Source organism: Bombus vosnesenskii, unplaced genomic scaffold, assembly GCF_011952255.1.
Source record: "Bombus vosnesenskii isolate JDL3184/JDL3185 unplaced genomic scaffold, Bvos_JDL3184-5_v1.1 scf7180000013263, whole genome shotgun sequence".
In the NCBI taxonomy this organism is placed as follows: domain Eukaryota; kingdom Metazoa; phylum Arthropoda; class Insecta; order Hymenoptera; family Apidae; genus Bombus; species Bombus vosnesenskii.
In genome coordinates, this window is record NW_022882923.1 from 6,396,101 (window position 1) to 6,421,699 (window position 25,599).

General features: G+C 34.5%; 1 protein-coding gene across 5 annotated transcripts in view; it reads right to left on the bottom strand.

Annotated features, from left to right (window-relative positions):
- LOC117230666 overlaps positions 1-25,599 on the bottom strand; it is a 148,433-nt gene that overhangs the window by 12,623 nt on the left and 110,211 nt on the right. For all 5 annotated transcript variants that reach the window (XM_033488371.1, XM_033488363.1, XM_033488338.1 and 2 more), the window contains 5 exons: positions 20,259-20,431; positions 11,371-11,535; positions 3,317-4,200; positions 2,360-2,746; positions 376-556 (listed from right to left, as the gene is read on the bottom strand). In XM_033488371.1, the coding sequence (XP_033344262.1) occupies positions 376-556; positions 2,360-2,746; positions 3,317-4,200; positions 11,371-11,535; positions 20,259-20,431 (1,790 nt within the window). The remainder of the gene's footprint in view (positions 1-375; positions 557-2,359; positions 2,747-3,316; positions 4,201-11,370; positions 11,536-20,258; positions 20,432-25,599) is intronic.

Here is a 25,599-nt window from a genome sequence, read left to right on the forward strand (position 1 = left end):
TTTATTTTTGTTATCTTTTTACTTTAAATATTTATCAATTTTTTGTATGAATTTATATATTTAGAATTATCATAAAAATTAAATTAATTTAATTAACAGAAATTAAATCTGAATTTTGATAATTAGAATATTTTATAATTTATTTCTTTATTTCCTGCTTTCAAATGCGAAAATTTTATAAGGAAATCTTTCTTTTACTGTTATATCTATTTAACTATTTATACTGAATTATCTATTCCTGTTTCTTGCGACAGAAATTACGTATTTTAATCTTTACTGTTGATTGTTGGTTTAGAGAATTTCTAGCTCTAATTTCGATATTAGGGGTTTGCATTGTTAGTAAAATACAATAGAGAAAAAAAATATTGTTATTACCTTTACTTGGCCAACACATAGCGTCTTTGGTGGCTGATTGGCACGCACTACGAATTCAGGACCAATGCATTGGGCTTTGTTGAAGGATCTCGTTGGACCACCTACTGTTCTGTATAGACGGGATGGTGCTCTTTGTACAGCTTTACCGCGCCGAGCTCTCGGCCCATTCTTTACCAGATTCCTGAAACCAGTATTAGAAAAACATGTATTGTAAATATATGCTGCGTAACAAAATAAGTTTCAAAGAAATTCGTACTATACATTCAAAATGTCCAAAGTGCACATACATAATGAAATAGACCAATCTATAAGATTGCCAATAATAAAATTGACCAATCTAGAAAAAAAAAGAAATTACAATTGCACTACTGTACATTACTTCATCTCTCTTGTCAAAGTGGGTCCCACTTCAAGGAAAACTCTTTTGTAAAATTTAGTTTTCTTAGTCCTCGAAGCCATTAAGTATTATTTAGTACTACAACAATTTGAAGGGCCTCTCAGCCTGATAGCTTTCTAGAAACATGCCTTGCACAGATGATGCAACGGGGTACAGACAGGCCACTTTTAATATAATTATAATTGTACGTAACGTGACAGAGATCTGCCCAGTGCACTTATGATTAATCGTCTCTCGTGGCTTTTGGACGATTCCACACCGACATGCGTGTCAAGGGATTAAAAATCTAAAAAACTGAACAATCCCGTCTTCACCTCGATTCACCCGCGACACCGTTCCGGAAAATCCGGAATCAATGAGCACTCTTGGTTCATTGCCTTTTTACGGTAAGATCTGTTTCCGCCTGAAGAACGTCACAGCACCCTTTGAGCTTTGCTTTGAGCCTCGACAGTCTTATAACTCTTCGAGGGTGGCCTGTTCCGAGGTTGCGACCCAGATCGCATGAAAGCATATATTAACACGGACTCGCGATTCCGGGACAAACTTAATAATGCGACTGGAAGGGGATATTCGAACGACTGTTCGACTGCCGCGTTCCAATTTAACGTCCTGTCTTAGCGCGAAGATTGATGAAATTCTGACGCGTTAACGCTGGCCGGTTATAAATTTTAGACCTAGCCAGCTCGATTCGCGATTACCTCGCACCTCTCACTCTCACTCTCTCTCTCTCTCTCTCTCTCTCTCTCTCTCTATCTATCTATCTATCTATCTATCTCTCATTTTTCTACGAGAACGCTTTTCAGCACAACGTAGTTTGCCGAGTCGCGAACGAAATTGAGGAGCACACGGTGTGGAGGTTGATATGAAAGCTTGGAGGGATGTTGAGGGTTGTTCTGTTTGGAATTGTTATGGACAGGACGGGAAGAAGTTTTGTTCGGCAGTTGGAGGTTCGCTAGGGTATTCCGAATACGCCTTTTGCGGTATTTAATCGCTGATGCTTTTGTGGGGAAGAGTAAACATAGGGTAGGAATAGAATGGTTCGATCGAATAAGAGATGACGCTTTATGTAAGGTGTACTTTAGAAGAAAGCTTGAATACGGAAATTAGTTTTTTTAAGAATGTAACTTTAGAACATCGAGTTACAAAGCAAACAGTCATTTGTTAGAAGATATTATATATAGATAATTAATATAAGGTTTATTTACATACGAACTATGTAATACGTATATAATAAAATATAATTTGAGTTATAACTTTTTTCGCGTATTGTTACAAATACTAATCGTAGTATATCTATTAAATGTTAAATATCTATTAAACTTCCCAATGTTTATCCTTTTACCTATTCAATACACTTATTCAATCTTGTGTATCTGATTTACCATCGAAAAATATTAATTCTTCTATAAAGTATGTTTAAGCCATTTTCGTTTGTTCATCTCTCTCAGTGGAAGTTACTCGATGAGCCAAAACCTTCATAACTCGAAGGTTTTAGCTCTTTCCTTGAGACTCGAGACATCGATGTTTAATTGTAGCATAATTCCCATAATCACCATAGTAAGTAACAGCGATAACGAAGGAACTTACCTAGGCGGTTTCGCTGGTGGTTCCGACTTGCTGCTCTCTACGTCGGAGAATGGCGCCTTCTTCAATGTGGTGATTATTCGAGGAGGCTTCGGTGGCCCCTGAACACTTCTGACTCTCATGGAAGACACTGGATTTTGTTGTTGCACTGTCTGTTCCTCCTCTCCCCTGCCGGCCAGACATCTGTGATCACTCGTTTTCACGCCCTGCTCTGGCATTCGCTCGAAATCACTGTCTTGCTGATCCCTGCTAGGAAGCTGAGGATTTGAGTGTTGCCTTTGCAACGTCGGATTCACGCGTCCTGTAGATCTTCCATAAACCTCCTCTAGTCCCCGTTCTGTCGACGACGTGGGTATGTCTGGTTGAGAATATCCGGCCGCAGATGGTCGCCTACGTAACAAATTACATCCAAATTTGGATTTTTCTATATTTTTCAATTTCATTATATTTCCTATTTTCTTTTAAATTACACGCATCTTTTAACCTAAATAGTCAAGTTACACTTTTCTCTTGCACGAAACCAATTGGTCTTTTTTCAAACAAGAATGACCTCAGCATAAAAAACACATTCTCGTTATCTTCCTTCCCTGTTATAATATACAATATATTTTATCACATTCAATGTATTTTATATACATTATAATATATAATATATAATATAAAGAACACGTCATGCATGTGGCAATAGTATTTATAACGGCGAAAGGCAAAATTATTAGCAAAATTTTTGTTCGGATAATACAACGTTCAGAGAAATGCTCCACTGTGTTCATAAAAAGTTTCTATAATATTAAGCGTTCAAATACTTTTGCGAGCAACTGTATCTTCCTCCTCGACCGTTATCTCCTCTAAAAGCAACAGTAACGAGAGTGTGCTTTTCAGGACAAGGTAGTAAATCACCGGGATCATTATAAAAAACAGCCATAAAAGTGAGAGAAGAAGAAAGAAAAGAAATACTACCTTGCTATCGTTGTAGCTGTGTACACATCCTCGTTACGATGTCCGACAGGTGGCTTCACGGACAGTCCGTTTACTCTGACGTCTTGCGAGCTCAGGAAAGGTTTAACAGGCAACGCGTAAATAGGGTCGCTATAAACGTTTCCTCCGGGGTTGCTTTCACTGACGATGGTCGACGCTAAGTTACCACTGCTCCTGGTATGCTGTAGCCTCGTATAAATTGGCTGTGAATACGTTCTCGAGTGATGATGGCGGCGTTGATGCTGAATCGCTGGACCAACGTTACGTCCACTCGTTTGAACGTTCAACTGCGACTGAAACTGTGTTCTCTGATCTTCCGCTTCCTGGCGTCGGTTCGGTTGTAATTGCTGGCCACACAGGCTCGTTAAATTCGGATGCGAATGCGAATTTCGCGATTGAAGCTTGAAAAGGGCGCCCTTTGCAGGATGATGATGATGATAGTGGTGAACTTTTGGTATATGAACCTGTTGAGGTACTTCTTGAATCTGAAGATGTTGATGAGCTTGATATCGAGTTGGAGAACGTTGTTGGCTTGGACAAGAAGGATTATACTGATTGGTAGAACGATACTGACGATCTTGTTGTTGATGAAGATTTTTGGCTTGACTGTGCATGGATTGAAGAGGATCCGATTGCTGAGATGGTTGTTGATGATGGTGATGTTGGTGAGGGTAGTTGGTCTGACGACGATTGTGTTCTGTAAGGTCTGAAGGGTTTCGAAGGGGAGGGACAGGGTTTAGGTGTTGATATGTGATGCGTTTACGAGCTGTGTATTGAGGCGACTTGACCACCTCACGGTACATATCCATTACGATATGAGTGAAAGGCTTCGACTGTAAACGAGTGCGGCAGTATTCGGAGATCACCTGAAAAAGATGAAAGAATAAATATAGTTAGGATAATCAGTGTCAGTTCTATACAAAGAAAGACTAGTCGGATTAGATTGAGCCACTAATGAATTGCCAAATATTATTATTTTCTTCGTAAGATTTTGAGTTTTAAAGGACGACAAGTGTTTTTCTGTGTCAAGTCTAGGATGGTAGTAAATTGTAGGATTGATAATTGTCTCTAAGGTATAACAAAAACAAATATAAAGAGAAACATCAGAGACCCTAGAAAGCAAGTCTGATGTTTCTAATGTTAAGTCAAATATATTGTGCCTTTTTTGTCAAACTCAATCATACTACATAAGTAATGTTCAATTCTCAATGAACAAGTGACTTTATTTATAATATATAGCTAATGATTTTATTTATTGCAAAAATATGGCACATGCATATATACAATAAAAGAAGATGGCATAAAATATAGTGCCACATCATTATTTATCAAATGTCCAGCTGGACAAATTATAAAGTACAAATTAAATAAATAAAAAGAAGGGAAGAACATAGGATGACGCATGCACAATACTGTAATCGTTGTCTCTATCTTTCAATTTATAGAAAACAGAATAGAAAGTCATACAAAAATGAGAAAAAATCTAATCGGACTTGAGGAAGACTTTCTTGGACAGGTTCTCAGGAAAATTAAAATAAATCTACCTTCTTCCAAAATATTCTAAATCATCTTAGATCTCTAAACTGTGCGTGCCATCAGAATCATGGAATACGTGGAACGAAGTTTATTGATCAAGGCTCGCCACTATCATTCGCTATCACAAGGTGAAACTCAGGTAAATGGAACTAGTTAGAAATTCACAACTGGGACAAAACTATTGGGTCAGATGCTCTAATAGGTTTCGGAGTTGTCGCAAAACGATACTATTAGGTACATCTCTCAGTCTCACGGTCTTAATGAAATTGCACACACGTGTTTACCGTGTTGCACGAGTATCCTGATTATGATACGATTTCGAAATTGCCGCCACTCTGCCAGACAATCTACTAGTTTTAGGGGAACAATGGCCCCAAGAAATTCCGTAGTCTCGGTGAGCCATGATATCAACGAGGAAGCGGTTCGCAAGTCCAACCTATTATCGCTTCATTGTACTCCTATTCTGCGACGACAAAAGCCAACTCTTGGATACGTGGCTGTCTATGGAAGACAATGACCCGGAAAGACGGTGTCGAAAAGGGCTTCTTTGTATTTTTTCGTGCGTTTATCCGCAGTTCTTGACCGATCGAAAGCGGTTTTCAGTTTAGGTTTTCTTAGTACTATTTTAAATTGTATGGTACAAAGAGAAAATATTCAACCGTTTAACAGTATAACGAGATGACAAATATTTCAGAATAAACGATTCAGAAAATAATTGTCTCACTGCTTTCGAGATTTTCTGCGTCAGATATAGAAAATACATATTTTCAATCTCTTATAGGAAATAAATATTAATAATTGTAATTTTAAAAATATTCATTTTAAAATGTTGCTCGTCATTAGATTTAACTACAATCAAACATACTATAAACACTTATTATATAAGTTATAGTACCACACCAGAATAATGTACTTATAATTCTCAGTATAAATTGATCGTAAAATTCTACCAAATAAAATAAGAAAAAAAGAAATGTTGCTCGTACAATACTGTATAATTTGATTAGCCGAGTTTTTCTCGAGTTACGCTTTTAAAGAATTAATAACAATTATATGCGATATTAAAAACCGCTTCTAATTCATTGTAATGCCTGTTGCGACTGTAAATAGTCAATTAAGAAGATTTAAGCGTTATTATTGCTTGTCGATATCAAAACCTTCGTCAAGATCCCTATAGAAACTATAAAAACAGAAAATATTGCGTCTTATTTAGTTCTCACATGAAAAGTCCAAGTATCCAACAAAAAAATGTCCTTCTTAACATCAAATTAGTTCACCTCATTGTCAATTCCAGTTAATCTATGAACGAGATATATTTTCCAAATCCAAAAACGTAATAACATATGCGACTTTGAATTTTGCAATAATCTATTACGGTGGCTCAGTTTTCCGAGTTACAAATGTGCTAGATTGTTTCCATCACATACATTTTTTCTCCTGGATAGCAAAGATCAATCTTTCTTGGTAATTTGAACCGCGAGGTCGATCGAGTCCTCCGAGCGGATGATTCATCGCCAGCCGAGGAATCCTCGTTGAAATTGGTGGCGGCGGGTTAAGTTCGCGCCCCTATGTGCCTCAGGATTTCATCAATTTCGCGGTCTATTCAGGTGCAAACAATGAATTACGGTCAGCTGAACGAATGGCTTTATTAAAAGTGGCCAGCTTCCACGGAAACGGCAGCGTTAATCTATTGTCCATTCAAGACGATTTATTTTTACCCTTTTAACGACAGACTAAGGGGTTGGCACGACCGTTTTCGCCGTTTTTGAATTACCGATTCAAAGTACTTGAAGAAATTTATAGCGAGTGTTTTATACAAGACGAGGACGCTGTAAAACTAATGAAAAATACTTTAACTTTTCATTGTTTGATATACATAGTATTGAGTTATAGTCAATTTTATATTCGAGTAGTAGTTGATGATACATTGAAATTAAACGGTTGAACGAATGACTGATGAATTAAAAATAAAAATCAAGATTAATGGTGAACTGTTTCCGTACACTGCCACAGGAACAGGATAGAGTTTTTGAGAAACATTTAAGAAAATTGTATGGTACGAGAATCTAAGGTTGGCACTCAGACTGTATTCATTTGCAGATGATGACTAAAAAGAAAACATCCCACTGACCTCACTAAAGAAATGAAATAGGCAAACTCGAAAATGGTATCCCGCTGGGGGTAGCTATCCACATGTTATTTGACACTTAAGTTAGAAAAATTTACCAAATGTCCAGCTGGACAAATTGGTGTTTTTAAACTATGCATACGACCTTTGAATTGGCGCACTCAAGAATATTTTTACGCTTATAGATGAGAATTATAGGATACGGGCTAAGCCCGACACGGGCAGTGCCCCGCACGGGCTATGCCCGACACGGGCGGTGCCCCGCACGGGCTATGCCCGATACGGACTATGCCCGATACGGGCTATGCCCCACACGGGCAGTGCCCCACACGGGCTATGCCCGACACGGGAAGTGCCCCACACGGGCTGTGCCCCACACGGGCTATGCCCGTTCATCTAATACGAGTTATGCCCATAGTTATAGGTTAAAGGGTTAAGTATGTTATCTCTTATATCCAAATAGCTGGCTTTTTCCGTTATATGAATTGCATTATAAAATAAAAATAAAAGTGCAAATAATCAAGAACATTTTATTTCATGGATGAAACACGAGGCAGCCTAGTAGCATAGATAGCAACCTATGGATTGTTTTATATCTTCCAAATTGGGAAATAGTTATGCATATTTTTCAAAATGTACATTTAATACTTGGAGAAGATTAAAAGCATCCTTTTATCTACCTAAGCAATATTTCAATGCATAAATTAAATTATAAAAAATATCACGAAGAAAGGCAAACCTACGTGAAGAAACTATAACAACAGCTTCCTTCTAAAAATCTGCGATTTCCAAAATGGATCATTCTTATAAATTCATTTTATATTAATAACGAAACTAGTTAGTAGTATTATTTTGGAAACGCTATATCTAGTCGAAGTTGTATTTGGACACGCACGTTTCACGCGCGCAAAACCAAATGGTCGAATTTAATTATTTTCGTCTGCCTCTACTATTCTTCGAAACGAAAGGTCATAGATTACTGAAATTCCCCACACCATCATAGAATGGCTAGGTGTTAGGTATTAAGCTGGTAGAGTCGGCTCGACCCACTCGCCTCCTCCACTATGTTCGCGCGACATATAATTGAATTAAAGCTGCCCTCGAATGTCCGCCTTCGCAAGCGCTCAAGTGCTCTTTGCGATTGCAGAGAGTTCGCCATATACCGATCGACGGATCGCCCTGGCCTTCACGGCTCCGATATTAATGAAATTTGTATCGGCAATGCGCGATGATAGCAGTCAGACGCGATCGACCTAATTGCATAATCTGTAACCCTTTGCGATGACGCCATTCGATCGAGTAGCTTCTCGCATAGTTAGATACGATTAAAACGAAATTAACGAGGACAGAGGTAAAAACGAAGCAAGAGATGTACAAATTGTTGCAAGTGATTAAGCAGGATCCTGTGCTGGAGAAAATTGAAAACGATTTAGGTATATGTACCAGCGAAATTGTGAGAATAAAAATTAATTGCTAAAGGCTGTTATGGGTGAAACTTCGCGCAATGTTATTTCTAGCAATTGCAGCGAGATTTTAAGAACTAAAGAGTGTAATGTAATGTAAAAATTCTGTTTGGAAAACTTTCTGTTATTTTTATTATGAAAGCTATTCCGTTGGCTTGGAATAGCTTTCACGACACATGTTCTTTAGATATCATGGTTTGTTTCAAGTATCGTTATCAAGCAGTAGAATCACTGTAGACTTATGTCAGAGTGTTTGTTTTTTTCAGAAGACCTAAGGTAATAATAGCAATCAATAAGTAATTAAATGAACGATTAAGGAGCAAAATTGATCTACTTTATCAATTTGATGTTTACCGCTTCATGACAGATTTATAGAATCAATTTAGATAAAATTAAATTAATTTCGTAACACGTCCAAATTCAACGTTCGATAAGCTGGATATCGTTGTAATATCAATCTGTGAGATGTTCATGTTTTATTTTAATAACGTTTGATTGTTGAGTACATGTTACTATGATTTCTAAATATCTATTAATTTATTATCGATTTTCAAATATCTCTGACACATTGTGCTATTATATAAATAATAACTATCGTTGATTTTTGACTAAATAAAATTAATGGAATTAATAAAAAAAAAAATAAGTTCACAAACAGAATGCAATAATAAAAATTATGAATCATTTACGTAGAAGGAATAATACATTTGTTGGTAAACACGATAATTGTCCTGTTCTCATTGATACACGTTACGCTATATGTGTAGTGTCAACAAATAAATGGTTTGCTCACATAATTATAACTTCGTATTTGATTGTAATTATTGTATTGTTCCAAGGCAAAATATTTACTTCAATTAATATTGAACTATACTATAATGATATTACACAAATACTATTCAAAGTCATTTTAGTTACATATCTCGATAATGTATCTATTTTTAGAAGTAATATGAAGTGGGTAGAATTTAACTGGTTTTCAAATATTTGACATCGATAAACGAAATAATATATACAGAACGTAATATACAGAAATGTTTATTTCCAATTAAAGGTGGACGAACCTTATATGATAACAAATATTTGTTAATATGATATTCTCAATGTAAGTCAATATTTTTGTGTAAATCGCCGAAAATAAAGTCTCTGTTCCAAAGAAATAACATTAAAGATCGCGATAAAATTACAATGTATCTTTCACTTGGAATTTCTCATTTTCTAAAAGAACAAAAAATTAGACTTTTCATGTTTGAATATTTTATTTGTATGACCCGAATTATAGTTTCCAAAATGGATTAAAATAAGATATAGGACACAGCACAAGAGATTAAAAACAAAGAAAGTTCTCGCTCTTTAAAAAAAGATTTATCATCTCGCTCGTTATACCACTGATTCATTTATCAAAACTCAAGGACGCTGGAAACTTTCCGCCTCGTGTTTCGCGAAACTACCCCGTTGCATCGCTGATAAGCTTCGCCCAGCGTATACCGCAGAATCCTTCTTCTTTGCATAAAATTATGCAAACGGTACAAATCGCCCTACGTGTGTTTCACGATTCGTCCAAACGGACAACAAGAACCTCGAGTCGAAGTTTCGGCTGGATAGGATAACCGGTGAATTTCAATAACACCAGACCCCCCTGCGTTTTATAGCTACGAGATTGCATTGTTATTCTCGCCGCCAGCCATTTTCCTCTTGTTTGTAACGCGCGTATGCATGCATCCGATTCAACTCCGATGCAGCTGCTTCTTCAACCACGTTCGCGATTCACAACGTCTCGCCCGTTGCTCTTGGCCATGACACGAAAATTAATTTTCGACCTTACAAAAACGGCGAATAAATCGCATTCGTAATTATGATGTGTCCCCTGAATCACGTTGCACGACAAAACCTGGTATAATGGATCGTGTATTCACAGTGAGACGTGACTCAGTGACAGAGTTAAGCGATCTTGCGTGTACAGTGGCTGAGTAAAATAATTCGTACACTATTGCATCTATTATTGTATTTATATGGTAACTAGTTAGATCCAAGTAGAATAAGTTTCGTATCATTTAGTAGACGCTCCAACTTAAACATGTAGAGTAAAATAATGCTATATAAAGCCATATTAAAACCTGTTTGGAGCTATGGGATTCAACTATGGGGAACAGCGAGTAATTCCAACATAGAAATTCTCCAACGATTTCAATCAAAAACTCTAAGATCCTTGATATATGCACCTTGGTACGTTACCAACGAAACAATACATCACGACCTTAAGATAGCCACAGTTAAAGAAGAAATATCGAAGTTCAGAAACAGATATAATATAAGAGTTAACAACCACCAAAACCCATTAGTTACCCAATTACTTGACACGACGGATCAGATACGCAGACTAAAAAGACAATACCCTTTAGATTGAAGCATTAGATTCAACTAGAATCAAACATACTATAAACTCTTATAATCCAAGTTACAGTACTACGCCAAAATAATTTACTTATAATTCTCAATGAGAATTGATTGTAAAAATAAAATACCAAATAAAAAAAAAAAAAGAATTAGCAGTAAATACTATTAAATACGTGTCTTTTTTCTAGCTTATTATTATTTTTTTCAACCCCATATCAGAAAAATAAATGATATTGAAAAGAAAGGATTATTAATATACACTTTTACACAACTATACAAATTTCATAATTGTATTTAGAAAAAGTTATCAGATACGTAGAAAGTAAAAAAGAAACGTTCCTTTTCATTCCTCTGGCTACGTTACATCAGCTTTCATATGAAGGCAAACTCACTTTTCATATGAAAGGATTTAAGAAACGAGGATGCAAACAGTCGATCTTCACAAAAGATCTCGAGTACAGGAAAGAAAAGAGGAAAGCAAAAAACAATTTCAGCTAGATTTACAGACTTACGTCTAGCAGATTCATCAAGGAAGCTCGTCTTCGTGGATCGGGTTCCGTCATGGCGGCTAAAACGGACTGAAGTGCCGACGAGGGTGAAACGGAAACCGTTCCTGTCAGTGCAGCGACTCTCGGGGTCGTGTCCAATAATGCCCTTCCCAGCGAGTACATCCACATCTGAAAGCACCGGAATTCCATGTGAAGCTTACCTCGTAATGCTGTTCAAGAGATAAAAGGAGAAAACTGAATATTATACAGTTTTGCAGGTTACACCAAACTAAGCTAGATAAAGTCTGACAAATAAATAGTTTTGAAAATGTATGTGACTAATATGAGAAAATAATTTCAACTTTCAAACGGAGAATATGTAAACGTGGAAGCATATAACGACTTTAATGACCATAGTCATTTACAAATTCATCTAACATTTCTTGTACTTAAATAATTAAAAGTATAGATAAAGAAAGTGGAGTTTTGGTCGATTTAATCCTTCAACAAGAATTCTGTTCTCTTTGGTTAAAGTATCTCATCTACCGTTTCGTAACTGAAAAAAAGCAGAAGTTTTATGATCCTCTTTATTCCACACCTCTTTATTTATTTCACACAATCTAAAATATTTGGACACTATTTTGCAACAGTCTGTATAACGTTTTTATTTCAAAGATTACGAAACACTTGAAACTTCAAGTATTACAACATACTGCGAAATATGATAAAACGCTGACTATGCTATTTCAACTGTATAATAACTATAAAATTCACTGTTTGAAAAACTGTTGCCAAAATATTCCCTTCTACTATCTCGTTGTAAAAGGGCCATCAAATTTTATTCTTCGTGAAAATGATCATGGAATTGAGAGAAGAGGATGATCGTAAAACACAAGAGCGATTTCTATCTGCGAAAAACAGAATTCCCAGCCCATGTTGCATCTTTTTTAACACGTACGTGATCAACGTTGGATATTCCACGCGCACAGATTCCCATAAACATGGTATGTAGCGAGGATGGTATTGGTATAGACCTGTACTTTTCGTCGTCCTCGCGATGAAATTGCGAATTCGTTTCCGCGTGATAACGAGCTGGGTTCGTCGTTTCTACCGATACGAAATGTCTTTCATCATGCTTGACTTCGCGTATTTTTAATTACTTTTGACTTGATAAGACTATCGGATTATCAGAGATCCTGTTTTTTGTCAGATTTCTGTAAGATTAAATAAGGGATAATCTTTGACAGTAAAAGGTTCTTGAGGGAAAGGAGGTTTAGGATGGAATTAAGTCGCTTGGGAAAATATACTGATCAATAGACTGCGCGTATTTTCGCAACTAGAATCAAACAAACGATAAACACTTATTAAACACGACATAGAACCACGCCAGAATAATTTACTTATAATTCCCAATGAGAATTGATTGTAAAATTCTTCCAAATAAAAAAAAAAATGTATTTTCGCAAGTTTATATTTTTAGGAATACAAACGCAGAGATAGAAATTAATGTAATAGGACTTTGATTATCCGAAGTAATCAAATACGGAAGAACCAGGTAATTAAATTTTTTCGATAATTAAACATAAACTGCACTTATACGTCTGTACAAGTCATGTTCTGTTTGGTCTTGTAATCTAGCTTCGCAATCTTTTTTGTAACAAATTTTTTGTGTAAACGAATAGTTCCCCAGAATTATTTTCTTTCGTGCTTCGTATCATTTGCTCGATTTTTTTTATTGCTATGAATGCTTCTAACTGCATTATACTTACTATATTGAATACTGCTTACAGAAACGAAATTAACTCTGTCAATGATTTCTTCATCACTTGTACGTCCAATGATGAACTGAGTACTATAAACCGAGTGAAGAATATATATACAAGGAGTATGATAATCAAACGTTTGAATGTGAAAAGAAATATGTATTATATACTTTATATATTAAATATGTATTGCAGGAAAAACTTTACTTGAAATATTTTACAGATTGTGCTCTTCATATACAGATATGTATATGCGTATAGAATAGAGATTGCACTACAGCTTAAAATTCTGTAAAGTCTGTGAAAAGAATGTGTTACCATATGTTTACAAAGTGGAGAATGTTTCTCTTGTATACCACATCAGCATGTTCTTTTATGGAAAGTTCACCGGAGAAAGAAGAAGTTGCCAAGTGCTAACTATTGAAAAGATCACGTGCAAGGAAAGTTGTTTTGTGATGAGAGACAGTTTACGCAGTGTGGCTGATTTTAACCCTTTACACTTAACGACCATTTCAGTCGGGCGGAGCAACAACTCGAGATGATTTTGCGCGTATGTGACGAGTATTTTGTAGGTAACACGAAATGACATTATACAAAAATTAATTTTAAAAACGTTATACTCTAATAATCTATATATATTTACATCTTTGAACATATGACTTTTTAATATTTTTTCTGTATACTTTTTTGTATGATAAGTTATAAAACATCTGCCAAGATGCATCCTTGGCTTGTCGGGACAAGTATCGCAATAATAAATTGTTTCGTGTCTTTTTCCTACTTTGTTTCCTACATTTTGCCCCCGTTAAAATTACATGGAACTGTCCATTTAATCAAATTTCATTACAATTAGTAGTCGACATCGAAGCTCGGTCTCGTGATTGTCAAAAATCTCCTCTCAACTGGTCTACTAAATTTTTTATAAATCGCAAGTAAGTGGTCTTTCGTTCTTTTGCTTTCTTACTGATCTTCTTATATACTATCTTAATAATACACAATTATGGTATTATATTATTAATATTTCTCATACTGTGTTTTTTTTTCATTTAATTTTATTTAATCTTAATCAATTTAACCTTATTGGATTTTTCGTTGTATCTCACAACGAAAAGGAAAAAGATGTTCTTTCTTTCCAATAATCAAAAAATAATAATAGAAAAGCAAGGATAAACTGGTCAAACGTAATATCGCGGAGAAGCGTCAAGGTTTCAATTTCACGACAGTCCGTAATTAACGCAATCAGACAATTTCACGTGCACTTTATTCGCGTAATTAACGAGCCGATCGTTAAATCTTTTTTCTGCCGCTGCATCGCCTAACTAAATACGCCCGCGTCTCTCGACGCCTCTGTATCTTTTTCCTTCGTTTCTTTTCCCACCCTCTACCTCCCTCTTTCCCGGTATTCTTTCCTTTCCTGTCTGCTACTGGACAGAAGTCCGTTGTTTCAGCTAGCCGGTATTTATCTCGTGCAGATTAAAGGGAAAATAAACGGCGGGTACAATAAATAAACTTCGAACGTTTCTACATTCTCATCCGTATACAGGGTGTCTTTGTTGGTCGCGTTGGTTGATAGCTCGTACCGACAGAGGGATGTTTCTTCTCGTGTAAAAACATATTGGAAATGTGAACTAAAATAAAATTCTTCCACGTGACGTTCTGCTGTAGAGTAATGTTTTCCAACCTTTTTCGAGACAGGATAGTTTAATATTTTCTCTCTATTTTTACTCTCTTTTGTAGCACTATATTATAGGTAAATATAAGATCGTTTTTATTATAACGAAACAATGTACGAATTTTCCTTCTTTCTTAATATTTGCAAAAAAAATCATTTACGAATTTTGTAAAGAAAACTTTCTATTCGTCAAAAGTGAATTAAGATTTACTCTAGTGAAGGTTTAAGAAATTACTGAAGACTCGTTGTGACAAATAATCCAAATAAATAATATGGAATATTTAACACGCGTGAACATTTCCTATATTTTTTAATCCTCTGTGGTTTAAACTATGTCGTTGAGAGTTTAAAAGAAATTTCACCCTTGATTTTTTTCGAAAAGTGTCTTCATTGGAAAATGTTCGATATATTTTTCATTTAACAAATGATTGTATGATATAACACGTGTTATACAGATTATAAATATAATACAGTAGATGTCGATAAGCATTCCATAATTTTTTAAATGTACTGAATATTTTAATTTTGCCACGAAGAATTAGGTACCATCCCATCAGAATGCAGCTTGAGTCACTTTTATTTTATTATGAAATATGTACAAACAGTACATTATTTAAACTATTAATACAATATTGTACTGTAACGACATTGAAATAATTAAACGTAAAAAACCTTACTGGTGTAATTTCGTACAGAAATAATTACCACCGAAAATAATTCTGCCAATCTGCTAGAAAACATTTCACGACCCTCCTGACGATCATCAGCCTCCCCAAAATGGGAATCCGAGCTATAAAAAAAGAGGAACGTAGTTCGAGAAGGACGAGTATACCAAATGTTCTGTTTGGAATATGTAGCGATCTTCTAATAAATAAAATTTCGTTTTTGCTTTATTTTGTATTTTCTATTTCTGTTTGCACGAGGAATCACATTCTTTCTGATTGTACTACAATTATTGAGGTAGACTGTGTAACTGCTCTTTTTTACGTGGGATGTAGTCTTGATTGGAAATTGTTTACCACGAAACTGTTGCAATAAAATCAATGAAACTCGAGCTGGCTGTTTTCGTAAAAGAGAAACGGTGTTGTTAACAAGAAAATCATGCTAGTGGAAAACTATACGTATATCATCATCAGAAATCGTAATATCAATATGAATGGATCGTGGAGAAAGTATTAAAAACCATTGAGTGAGAACAATAACACGAAATTCTTAATCCGGTAAATAATCCGTGATCTACAATTAACATTACGAATAAAAATTAATAGATAGTTTATGTATATAATTAATCATAGAAAAGATGTTTTCTATTAACGTTACATTGAAAACTTACTTACGTAAAGAGAATTATAACCGTAATGAATTAATTATTAATAATTCTCAGACTAATTAAATACTAAAGTCACGTAAATTTATTACAATCAGAAAGCTACAGAAAGCTTATTAATAATTATCGAACAACAGATCTGTTCAATTCAATGCTCAATTGAATTTCCCTTTGGGCAGTTATCTATCAAAATAAACGTATATTATGATTTAAACAATATACATTATGCTAAATAGTATAATAATTAATAATAAACAATATATTTATCGTTCCTTATATATGTCGAGAAATTTATATTTAAGGAAGAATGAATTTGTTTTGACTGATAGCGAAGTTTTAATTGAATGAAGTCGAAATTAAAATTAAAATAGGTATATGACATTATATACATGTTAATGGAAAAAAAATATTGGCAAGAAAATAATCCACGAGGAAAATAAATTACGCTAAAATAAATTACGGAAAATAAATTACGCTAAAAAAGCTACGCTATTTGTTAATAGAGTATTCTACCAGAGTAAGGTTACTAGAATACCCTATTTGTATAATAATGTAGATTAAATTTTCCGTGCTTTTTCGACACACGCTCTTTCAACAGAGCTTTAATTGCATTTTCGTTTTTTTACGCACCTCAAACACCGAGTTTAGCAATTTAATACACGTCACGATCCCTGATCCAACGCTTTACGAGCAAATAAAATGTTTTATACCAAGCAGAAACTCAGCTAACGGATGGAATTTGATTAAATAACGATATTGAAGAGACAAAAAAAAAATATATATATATATGTCGGGGTGGCGTTGAGGATAGGGTTGTGGGTGTTCGATGAATCTTCATTGAAATTAGCCATCGTCGTTGCGGTATAACAAAGATACGGTTTATTAACACAAGTATGGATAACACAGATTCGACAATCAACCACGGCAGTTAGGCGCTCGCGACACTAGTGACAATGGTCTCAGGTTCGATAACGAATCCGCGGTCAATGGGATGATAGATGAACGTTCTCACGAAATCTAAGTCTGAATAATTGCTGATCGTAAAGATGTTACTCTTTAGCCGGTGAGATCGCGAGAGGGAATGACTTTCCCGTTCCGATGATGCCACAGAGGAAAACTATAATGGGGTGTGCCTAAGGACACGAGATCATCGGATTCGTCGAGGATAGACTTCGTTCAGAAAGTAAGGGAAATTGACGTTGCTACTAATTGGTCAATCTCCATATCGGTAGTTAGAAAAAGATACTAACCGCCCTCGAAGGATAGTTGCCAGTGGGAGACGCCATTTGTTGAAAAAATAGGTCTCCCCTATCTTTTTAGTTGGGACAAAGACTGTTTGTCTGTTTGAAGGACTTTAGGTAACTAGATCTTAGTGTTTATAACGGCCCTCGGGCTAGTTGATCACGTACTGTGGAGACGCGTCGGCATCTGGTAACCAACATACCCGAAGAATAGGATCTGCGTGTGGCGAGCCACGGGACAGAAACCGTTGGAATGTTTACTGTCGCGTGCCGCTACAAATATTTCTTTGTAGAGCTATAGAATTACTCAGTACTTTTGTTAAACAAAGCCTCTATCCCGTGACCGCGGCTACGTTCGGCGACTGGCTGTCGCCTCGAGCCCAAGCTCATTATCGCAAATCTCGAACAAATACAATCGGATCGAAGGACGACAATTGTTTAATTACGCCTATGATAGAATCTAGATTACGGTGTTAGGGGATTATCCCGAAGTTCCAAAGGGGAGACTTCGATGTCCTTTCATCTCCGACATATATATACATATAAAAAGGAGAAAAGTTATTACAATAGAGTTTCCTTCTTTTTAATACGAAATAAAGAGATAATTGCTTTATATACGCGTGTTAGCCACGAAAATATAACCAGATATTAAACGAACTTTAAATCATTCATGTTTATGTAATATTTTTTTTATTTTGTTAGACCCATAGAATACACATATAAAATTTGTCTCTTAAACTCTCGGACACACTGTGTAACTGTATTAAAACAAAATTTCATAAAATTTAATTTGTCGAAATATGCGATTATCCACGGTATTCCATCACGCTCCTAAAACGCGAATATTTCATACAACATTGTCCACACGTGTGACTTTAATTGGTGGTAATAATAATTATTCTAGCTAGGTTCTATATCACAATATTTTCCGACATATCTCTCCGCTGCCATTTAATTCGATCAAATTGATAAAATCCTTGAACCGCCTGCATCCCTCGGTTCCTTGTCAAATTAAATATTTCACGCGCTCGCGCGTATACATCACGGCTGCGTGTGAAACCGCGAATGCGGGCGAAAAGAAAGAAGATACACCGCTAATTTCCCGATACACAATTTGCACGCTGATTCGTTTGTCGCGTTCGTCGGGATTCGTCTGTGTTTGCATCAGTGTTTCGCGTTCCACGACGAAATTTCGTATGGTACTGGAATCGTAGGTGAAAGGGCATTTACATCTTGGCTACGATTAATTATCGGTTGGCACGAATTACGACCGTGTTTGTTTCATTTCGAATGAAACGCGGCCTATTCATGGAAAAATGTCCGGTCAAGAAATTCAAAGCACGATTTAAGTGACACGAGCAAGAGGAAATTGGACCGCGTGAATGGAGCTTAATTACGACATTTTAAGAACCTGGCTTGACACGCGACGTGTGCCTCTGTTGAAAGACGTTACGCTTAAATGGCTAATTAATTTCGTTAATTATGTATTACATAGCGGTGTGATATCGTTCTGTCATCTTTTTAAGTAGATATCGGACATTTGTACTACTTGCATATTGCACTAACAGAAATTGAGAAATTGATTAATCAGATAATATAAGAATTTATGTAAAGTTAAATGAACAAAAGAAAAAGAAATAATGATGAATGTACAATAATGATGGATGTAAATTAAATATTGAAACTGGTCATTTGACCTGTTAAGTCATACTTCCTATCTTTTTTAGAAGAATAATTTTGATAGTTAATATATTGCGAACTATTGTTTGATTTGATTTTTGGATTGCATACGTTACATTGACCAACAAATATCTGAACTAATATTGTTTCTTATAAAATATTGCGCATTTGTCGAAATTATATCTTCGAATATACCAGGATAGTCCCTTCTTTTATCTTATATTAATATATTTCTTTTTTTAGCTACTATGTTTCATTTAAGAGGTGAGAAAATATAGTTTTCATTTGTAGGTATAAGTTTTTAATTTTTCTGATATGTATGTAGATTGGTACTTTCTAATTTTTAATATGATAATTATTTTGGAATAATTATTTATTAATGCATTACATATATAAATATTATATTGAGGTAATTATTCATTACATTATTCTGATAAACACAAAATTTATCCTCGAAATATTTTATTATTTAGCTATCAAATAAAGTAATTGTCTCTCTAACTTTTTATTTGAATGCATATTTTCTGAACTGAGTCCTGGAATAGTTCCTAGTTCCGTCATTAGAAACATAAATTTTGCGTTAGAAACATAAACTTTTGTATTTGAAACGAGAACGTTTTCTGAAAACGTTACTGTACCGTTGCGTTGTAAAATAATTTGCATCTATTGTTTATGAGTAAAATATATACAAATAGCATCTAATATCTAACGACTAAGAGTATTCAACATTTTCAATTCTTTGTTATTTTATTTAAAGGTGTCAATTAAAATGAGAAATTATTTTCAGACGATTTACCTAATTTTTACTTGAAACTAAGTTATTTTTAAAAACGATGATAATAAATCAACCCAAGCATATATGTAACTCATCATTAGAAATGATTATTTATTTCGATAAAAATCTACTCAAACCTAAGCTTGTCGTGTATTTTTCTCCACATATATTCGCTATTTACCTTATCCACGTCTCACCTATTTTGTTATACCTCACATTCGTTCTCAGACTCGTATCTCCAATTAACCGTCAAAATACGTTTCACCGGGTCTCAATTAATAATTAATATAGAAGCATGCCTGATAATTAATATGTCTAACAATGAATAATTAATACATAAACATGGTTAATGATAATTAATATACAAGCACGAAAACGCCTGGCTTCTCGAATCAGTTGTTCTGCTAATTAACCCTGCATGATGTTAAAGCAGCGCCTAATTAGCAATGCGTACCTTTTCTGAATCGGTGTCCGAATATATACGACCCGGTCGATATTCCGGCGGCAAATACGCTCGAGCAGTTTCGGGCGGTGCAAGTTGCAGCAAAACTCTACCACGTGGTGTCAACTCCAATGTATGGGGAGTCACCACCGGTCCAGCTCTCGAACCACCCACCACGCCACCGTCTGTAACAGATTTTCATGGAAATTATAGCGTTACCACGAGAGAGTAGATATTCTGCCCAACTATGTGCAAGGCAGTATCTATTAAACAAGCAATTTTGTGGAAAATTAACGTTAGCTTTTATAAGTTATTATGTTCATTAAGTTCTGCCTAAATATAATGGTCATTAGGAATAAATGCACTAACAATGTATTTCAAAGTTCTGTCTAAATATAATGGTCATTAGGAATAAATGCACTAACAATGTATTTGAAAATTATTTATGTTCGTAATTTATATCATTCGAAGAACAGCGGTTCAATTCAATTCTCTTTTAAACAGTTATCTATCAAATTAAACATTATACTTTAAACAATAAATATTATTATTACTATTATATATATATGTATTATAAATATTATTGTATTACACAATAACATTATTTATTAATTAAATATATTTATTTGCAAACATAAAATACAGCAGATCAAACAAAACAAATCCATTTGCATATCTACAAAAACCGAGTAACTTCTCTGAATGTGATAAATCTCAAAGAGGTTATTTGTCATAACTGACACAATTTTTGCAGAAGTATGACTCCGATTGTAAATGGGAACAGCGAAAGCAATTCGTTGGAACAATTTGTCGAAATCGAGGAAGTTGTTGAGGAAAAATTAAGGAAATCTTAAGAAACTCTTTCGTTCAGTCGATTCCAGCAATTTTATCCTTCATTGCTACTGCTATAATCCTGTTCCTTTGATTTGCTGCCTCTATTTCCGTCATCTCGAATCCAATCTAACTCCGGTACGTCTAATTTCTGGCTGATTCAACCGGTAAAATTGCGAATTTGCATTTACAGTCGGGTTCGACCAATGATCGATACTGCCCGATTTGTTGCTTCGAAATTTTCTTATGCTACTTTCCGGCAATTTCTGTGTAATAGAAATGTTAATTATTTTTATGAAATTTCTTGGAAATACAAATTGAATTGTTGTAAATTTGCACGATATGATGCAAAAAATAGGCGGTGTATCATATTTTATTTTATGTTTACGAATAATATTTTGATTAAGTTCATACAAAATTATAATAAAGAGTTTATGTTGCCGAGAGTGTTGCCGTTTGATAACATGTTTATATTGTTTCTTAATATGGCAGACACGTAATACTTATTGCATGGTGTTTTGGAATATAAAATTTATACGACTGAATTATGAAGTATTGACACAATACAGAGACAGTTCTTTTAGAAATTGTACTATCTTCCATTTTATTACTTTGTTATTTTTACAACCCTAATATCTTAAGTTTACTCGTCGTTTTTATCCTTCATTATATTTGGAATATTTATTATTACGCTAAAATATTTTATAAGTTATACTATACAGCGAATAATATAAACAACGCATAGGCTTTTAAAATTATTATTTTCTATTAACTAGGATTTTCTATTAACAGTTGAAAAATGTAAAACCGCTTTTACGAATCGGTTGCAATATATTAAAGATACCTACAATTTCCCGTTTTTTCCCGACGATCAATTAAATCTTAATGTACGTTCTGGACTTAATCACTCCTTTATTAACGCGTTCTCTATTGCGTGGACTGCCAATAATCGTAGAATTTATTATCACGTATTCAATTCGATACTAAAATGAAAGCCAGAGCAACACCTCTCTTAATAAAAATCGACGTTTGCCATATTTTGGAAAGAATTGTACACTTTTAGTTAATAAAGAAACGAACATTTTTTTATATTTTCGAAGGACACTGTACTTCTCTTTTTACAGCAGTACATGTACTTTTTAGTTTTATTTTCCATTTACTTTAAAAAGAGAAATGTTACAAAATAGCGAAGTCAATCACTGTACCCGAAAATTTTGAATCGAAACCTCTGCTGGAATACCGATAGCTGGTCCTTTGGCGAGAATTGGACCATTTAAAATAAAAAATTCCATTTCATCCCTGAGCCGGAATCTATTGGCTAAAATTTGACGTGAAATTTTCTTTAATTTTAATGATCGCAGCGATCGCAGTTATTAATATTATAAATTTTCTTTTTAAGAAGATCAATTTTCAACGTTTCTAAAAAATAATAAAAAAAAAAATCGATCGTTAAGAAACATGTAAGATGAGTTTCGGGACAACATACTTCCTCGACGAAGGAAGATTTTAAAATTTTGTTCTCAATTAGATTTATTTGATATTTATTTAAAAAATCTTACGCACTGAAGCTTCTTTTTCACCTCGCTTCAATATTTTTTTACGTAAAATAAACATGAACATATTTGATGCATGCAAACATATATTTTTTTTTTATTATTTAATTTGTACTTTACAATTTGTCCAGCTGAACATTCGCTAAATTTTTCTAGCTTTATTGCTAATTAACACGTGGATGGCTACCCCTGGCGGGATACCATCTTCGAGTATACAAACATATTTATTCTTTATATTATATTTATTCTTTAGGCCATTTATAGCACTGTTCTGAGACTTGACCATTAAATCTGGAACAAATCTGAAGATATATATAGAAATTGCAAGATATTTAAGTATATTTCACAGACACCACAAAAGTATAAAAGGAGTTAATTATCCACTACATTAATAAATCTCGATATTCAGTGGGCCACATTTAACGTTTACAAACGTTTCACATTGTATATTAACTCTGTGTATGGCATGTGTAACATATGTTTACAGTAAATATCCCGCAACATTTACATACACCTCCAGATTAATTTCAAATTTTACCAATATCGTTCATGATAATTGCGTCTCGTTACAGTGTCAATGAAATTCCTATACGTTTTACACAACAAATACGCAATATATATACACGAAATTTTCCCCAAAGATTAAATACGCAGCTCGACGAATCGAATACGAAAGGCCGCTGGTTGTTTAGCTCGTTTTCACCAACTATTCGGACGAACGATCCGTGCAGGAGTGGCATCTGTCCTTTAACCATTGCTGTAAATCCAGTATAATTCGCCATTCGACCGTTAATTTCGCGGGTGTCACGGACATCAACAGACTAACGATCACTGAAGCGTCTTGACACAGCGAACGTTCTCCCCTAGCTATGACCTAGTAATTTAAGCATTCATTTCTGCCTAGCCAGAAAATACTTTCCGCCCCGAGAAATTCCGAGGAAATTGAAGCGCGCCTCACGGGTCAGAAATAACGACTAGAACCGGCTTTCTGTTTGCAACTTAAAACTTAAACTCCATCGAATCCGGGATGATCACTAAAGTTTCCAGCGACGGAGTTTCCGATCGGTTCAAGCTTTGCGATTTAATGTCGCCGCGACTAGGGTTAATTTTCGTTCGATTCTGATGGCCTTGAATTCTTTATTGGTTCCTTCGGCTTGAATAATTGCGAACAAAGTTTGATAGCAAAAGATGGAATACTATTTGGTAGATTGTTCCCTGGTAGAATGCGGTCAGTTTCTCCGCAGATTTCCAACGATCGAATCGGATCGATCATTCTCCATGGATTGGTGAAACCGAATATTGTATTTTAATTAATAAACAAGTTTGATAGCAAAGAATGGTACGTCATTTGGTAGATTCTTTCCTGATGGAGTGTGACAAGTTTTTCTGCAGGTTTCAAAGGATCTAATCGGGTCGATCATTGTCCATGAATTCGCGAAAAGAAATATTACATTAAAAAAAAGTAATTTATATATTTAGATCATATAGAGGTGATTTAAATGTAATTTATTATGTGCAAATATGGTAGATATATTTTTGAAAAATAATCAAAGTAATACATCACGGAAATTAAAGATCTCTGTTGACGCTTCACAGACTAAACATTTGATTGATAATCGTGTTCATTCAATGACCAGATATTTCTCTGCATCGAATATTTTTAAATTACTTGGCGATAACGAGTGTTTTAACTCTTTTTCACCTTCTATTGTAAATATTTCTAAACGTTGAATAACTTTTATCGAATAAACGACGACGATAATTGTCATTTAACTCTTCTCCCACTTCTTCGGATAATTGTAACTTATACAATCACAATTTTCTGATGTAAAAATTTATATTCTGAATGATAAATAAAATTCGATAAGTATGTAGTTTCACAGAAAGATCCAGTAATAATAATCAAAACTATTTAAAATATATTGCTTATTATGTAATATTTTAGTCTGAAATCTGTTTGGACGTTTAAATTCTAAATATTTGCGACGCTTGAAATTTGTTCGTTAATCCTAGAGGAGAAAAAATCGACATTACGTTGCTCTCAATCAATTGGACACAACGTGTGCATTCCTTGTTGCGCAATTTTTCAAGTGCCCTCTTGTCCGAGTAGTCGAATTCAATAAATTATTACAAAACACTGATCGTTGATGCGATTCTCGAAAGAATTAGAGCGATACGAGTTATCTTGCTTCTATCACTACTCAGTACATCTATCAACGTCCGGTTTTATAGCCATTGTTACGATGTTCCGTAGAGATACGTGTCAGACGTTTCTAATCGCCAATCTCTGTAAACGTGCCGACTAACCGCAAATTAAACCTTCCGGGAAGATAAAACGGCCGAATTACATGCTCTCACGGAACTCAAATACTGTTAATATCGATTGTACGTAGTATATTTTTATGTGAGTATATATGGAGTGTATACTTTTTATCAGACAGCAATTTCAATATATATAATATTTTTAAATAGAATATTTATCGTCTTTGTTTACATCTTTCGTATAATGTATAAACATGAATTTTGATCAATTTTTTATCTGACAGTTTTTTGTCAAACAAATAATTTTATTAGATGCTTATTTTTAACACATTGTTTTCTTCATATTTTTCTATTAAATATCATTTGTACATATTTTGTTTCTCAAGAAATCATAGAAATTAGTTGTCAAAAAGTATATAAGTAATAGAATAATTCAATTACACGGAATTCCATTTAATAATAACGATTGAACAATGATTAAAAGCTATGCATAATAATTGATGTCTTAAAAGTCTTAGGTCTTCATAATGGCGTTTTTTGTCTGAAGTCCTTATGATAGGCTTTATAATTATTTAAAATGCATGTGTAATTTTCTTTACATTCAACCTGTAGTAGAAGGTGCTTTGTTATACAGAGCTTTTAGCGCGATTAAACTCGGTTTCGTACCATTCCATCACTTTATATGCTTCAATAATTTACTCAAATCT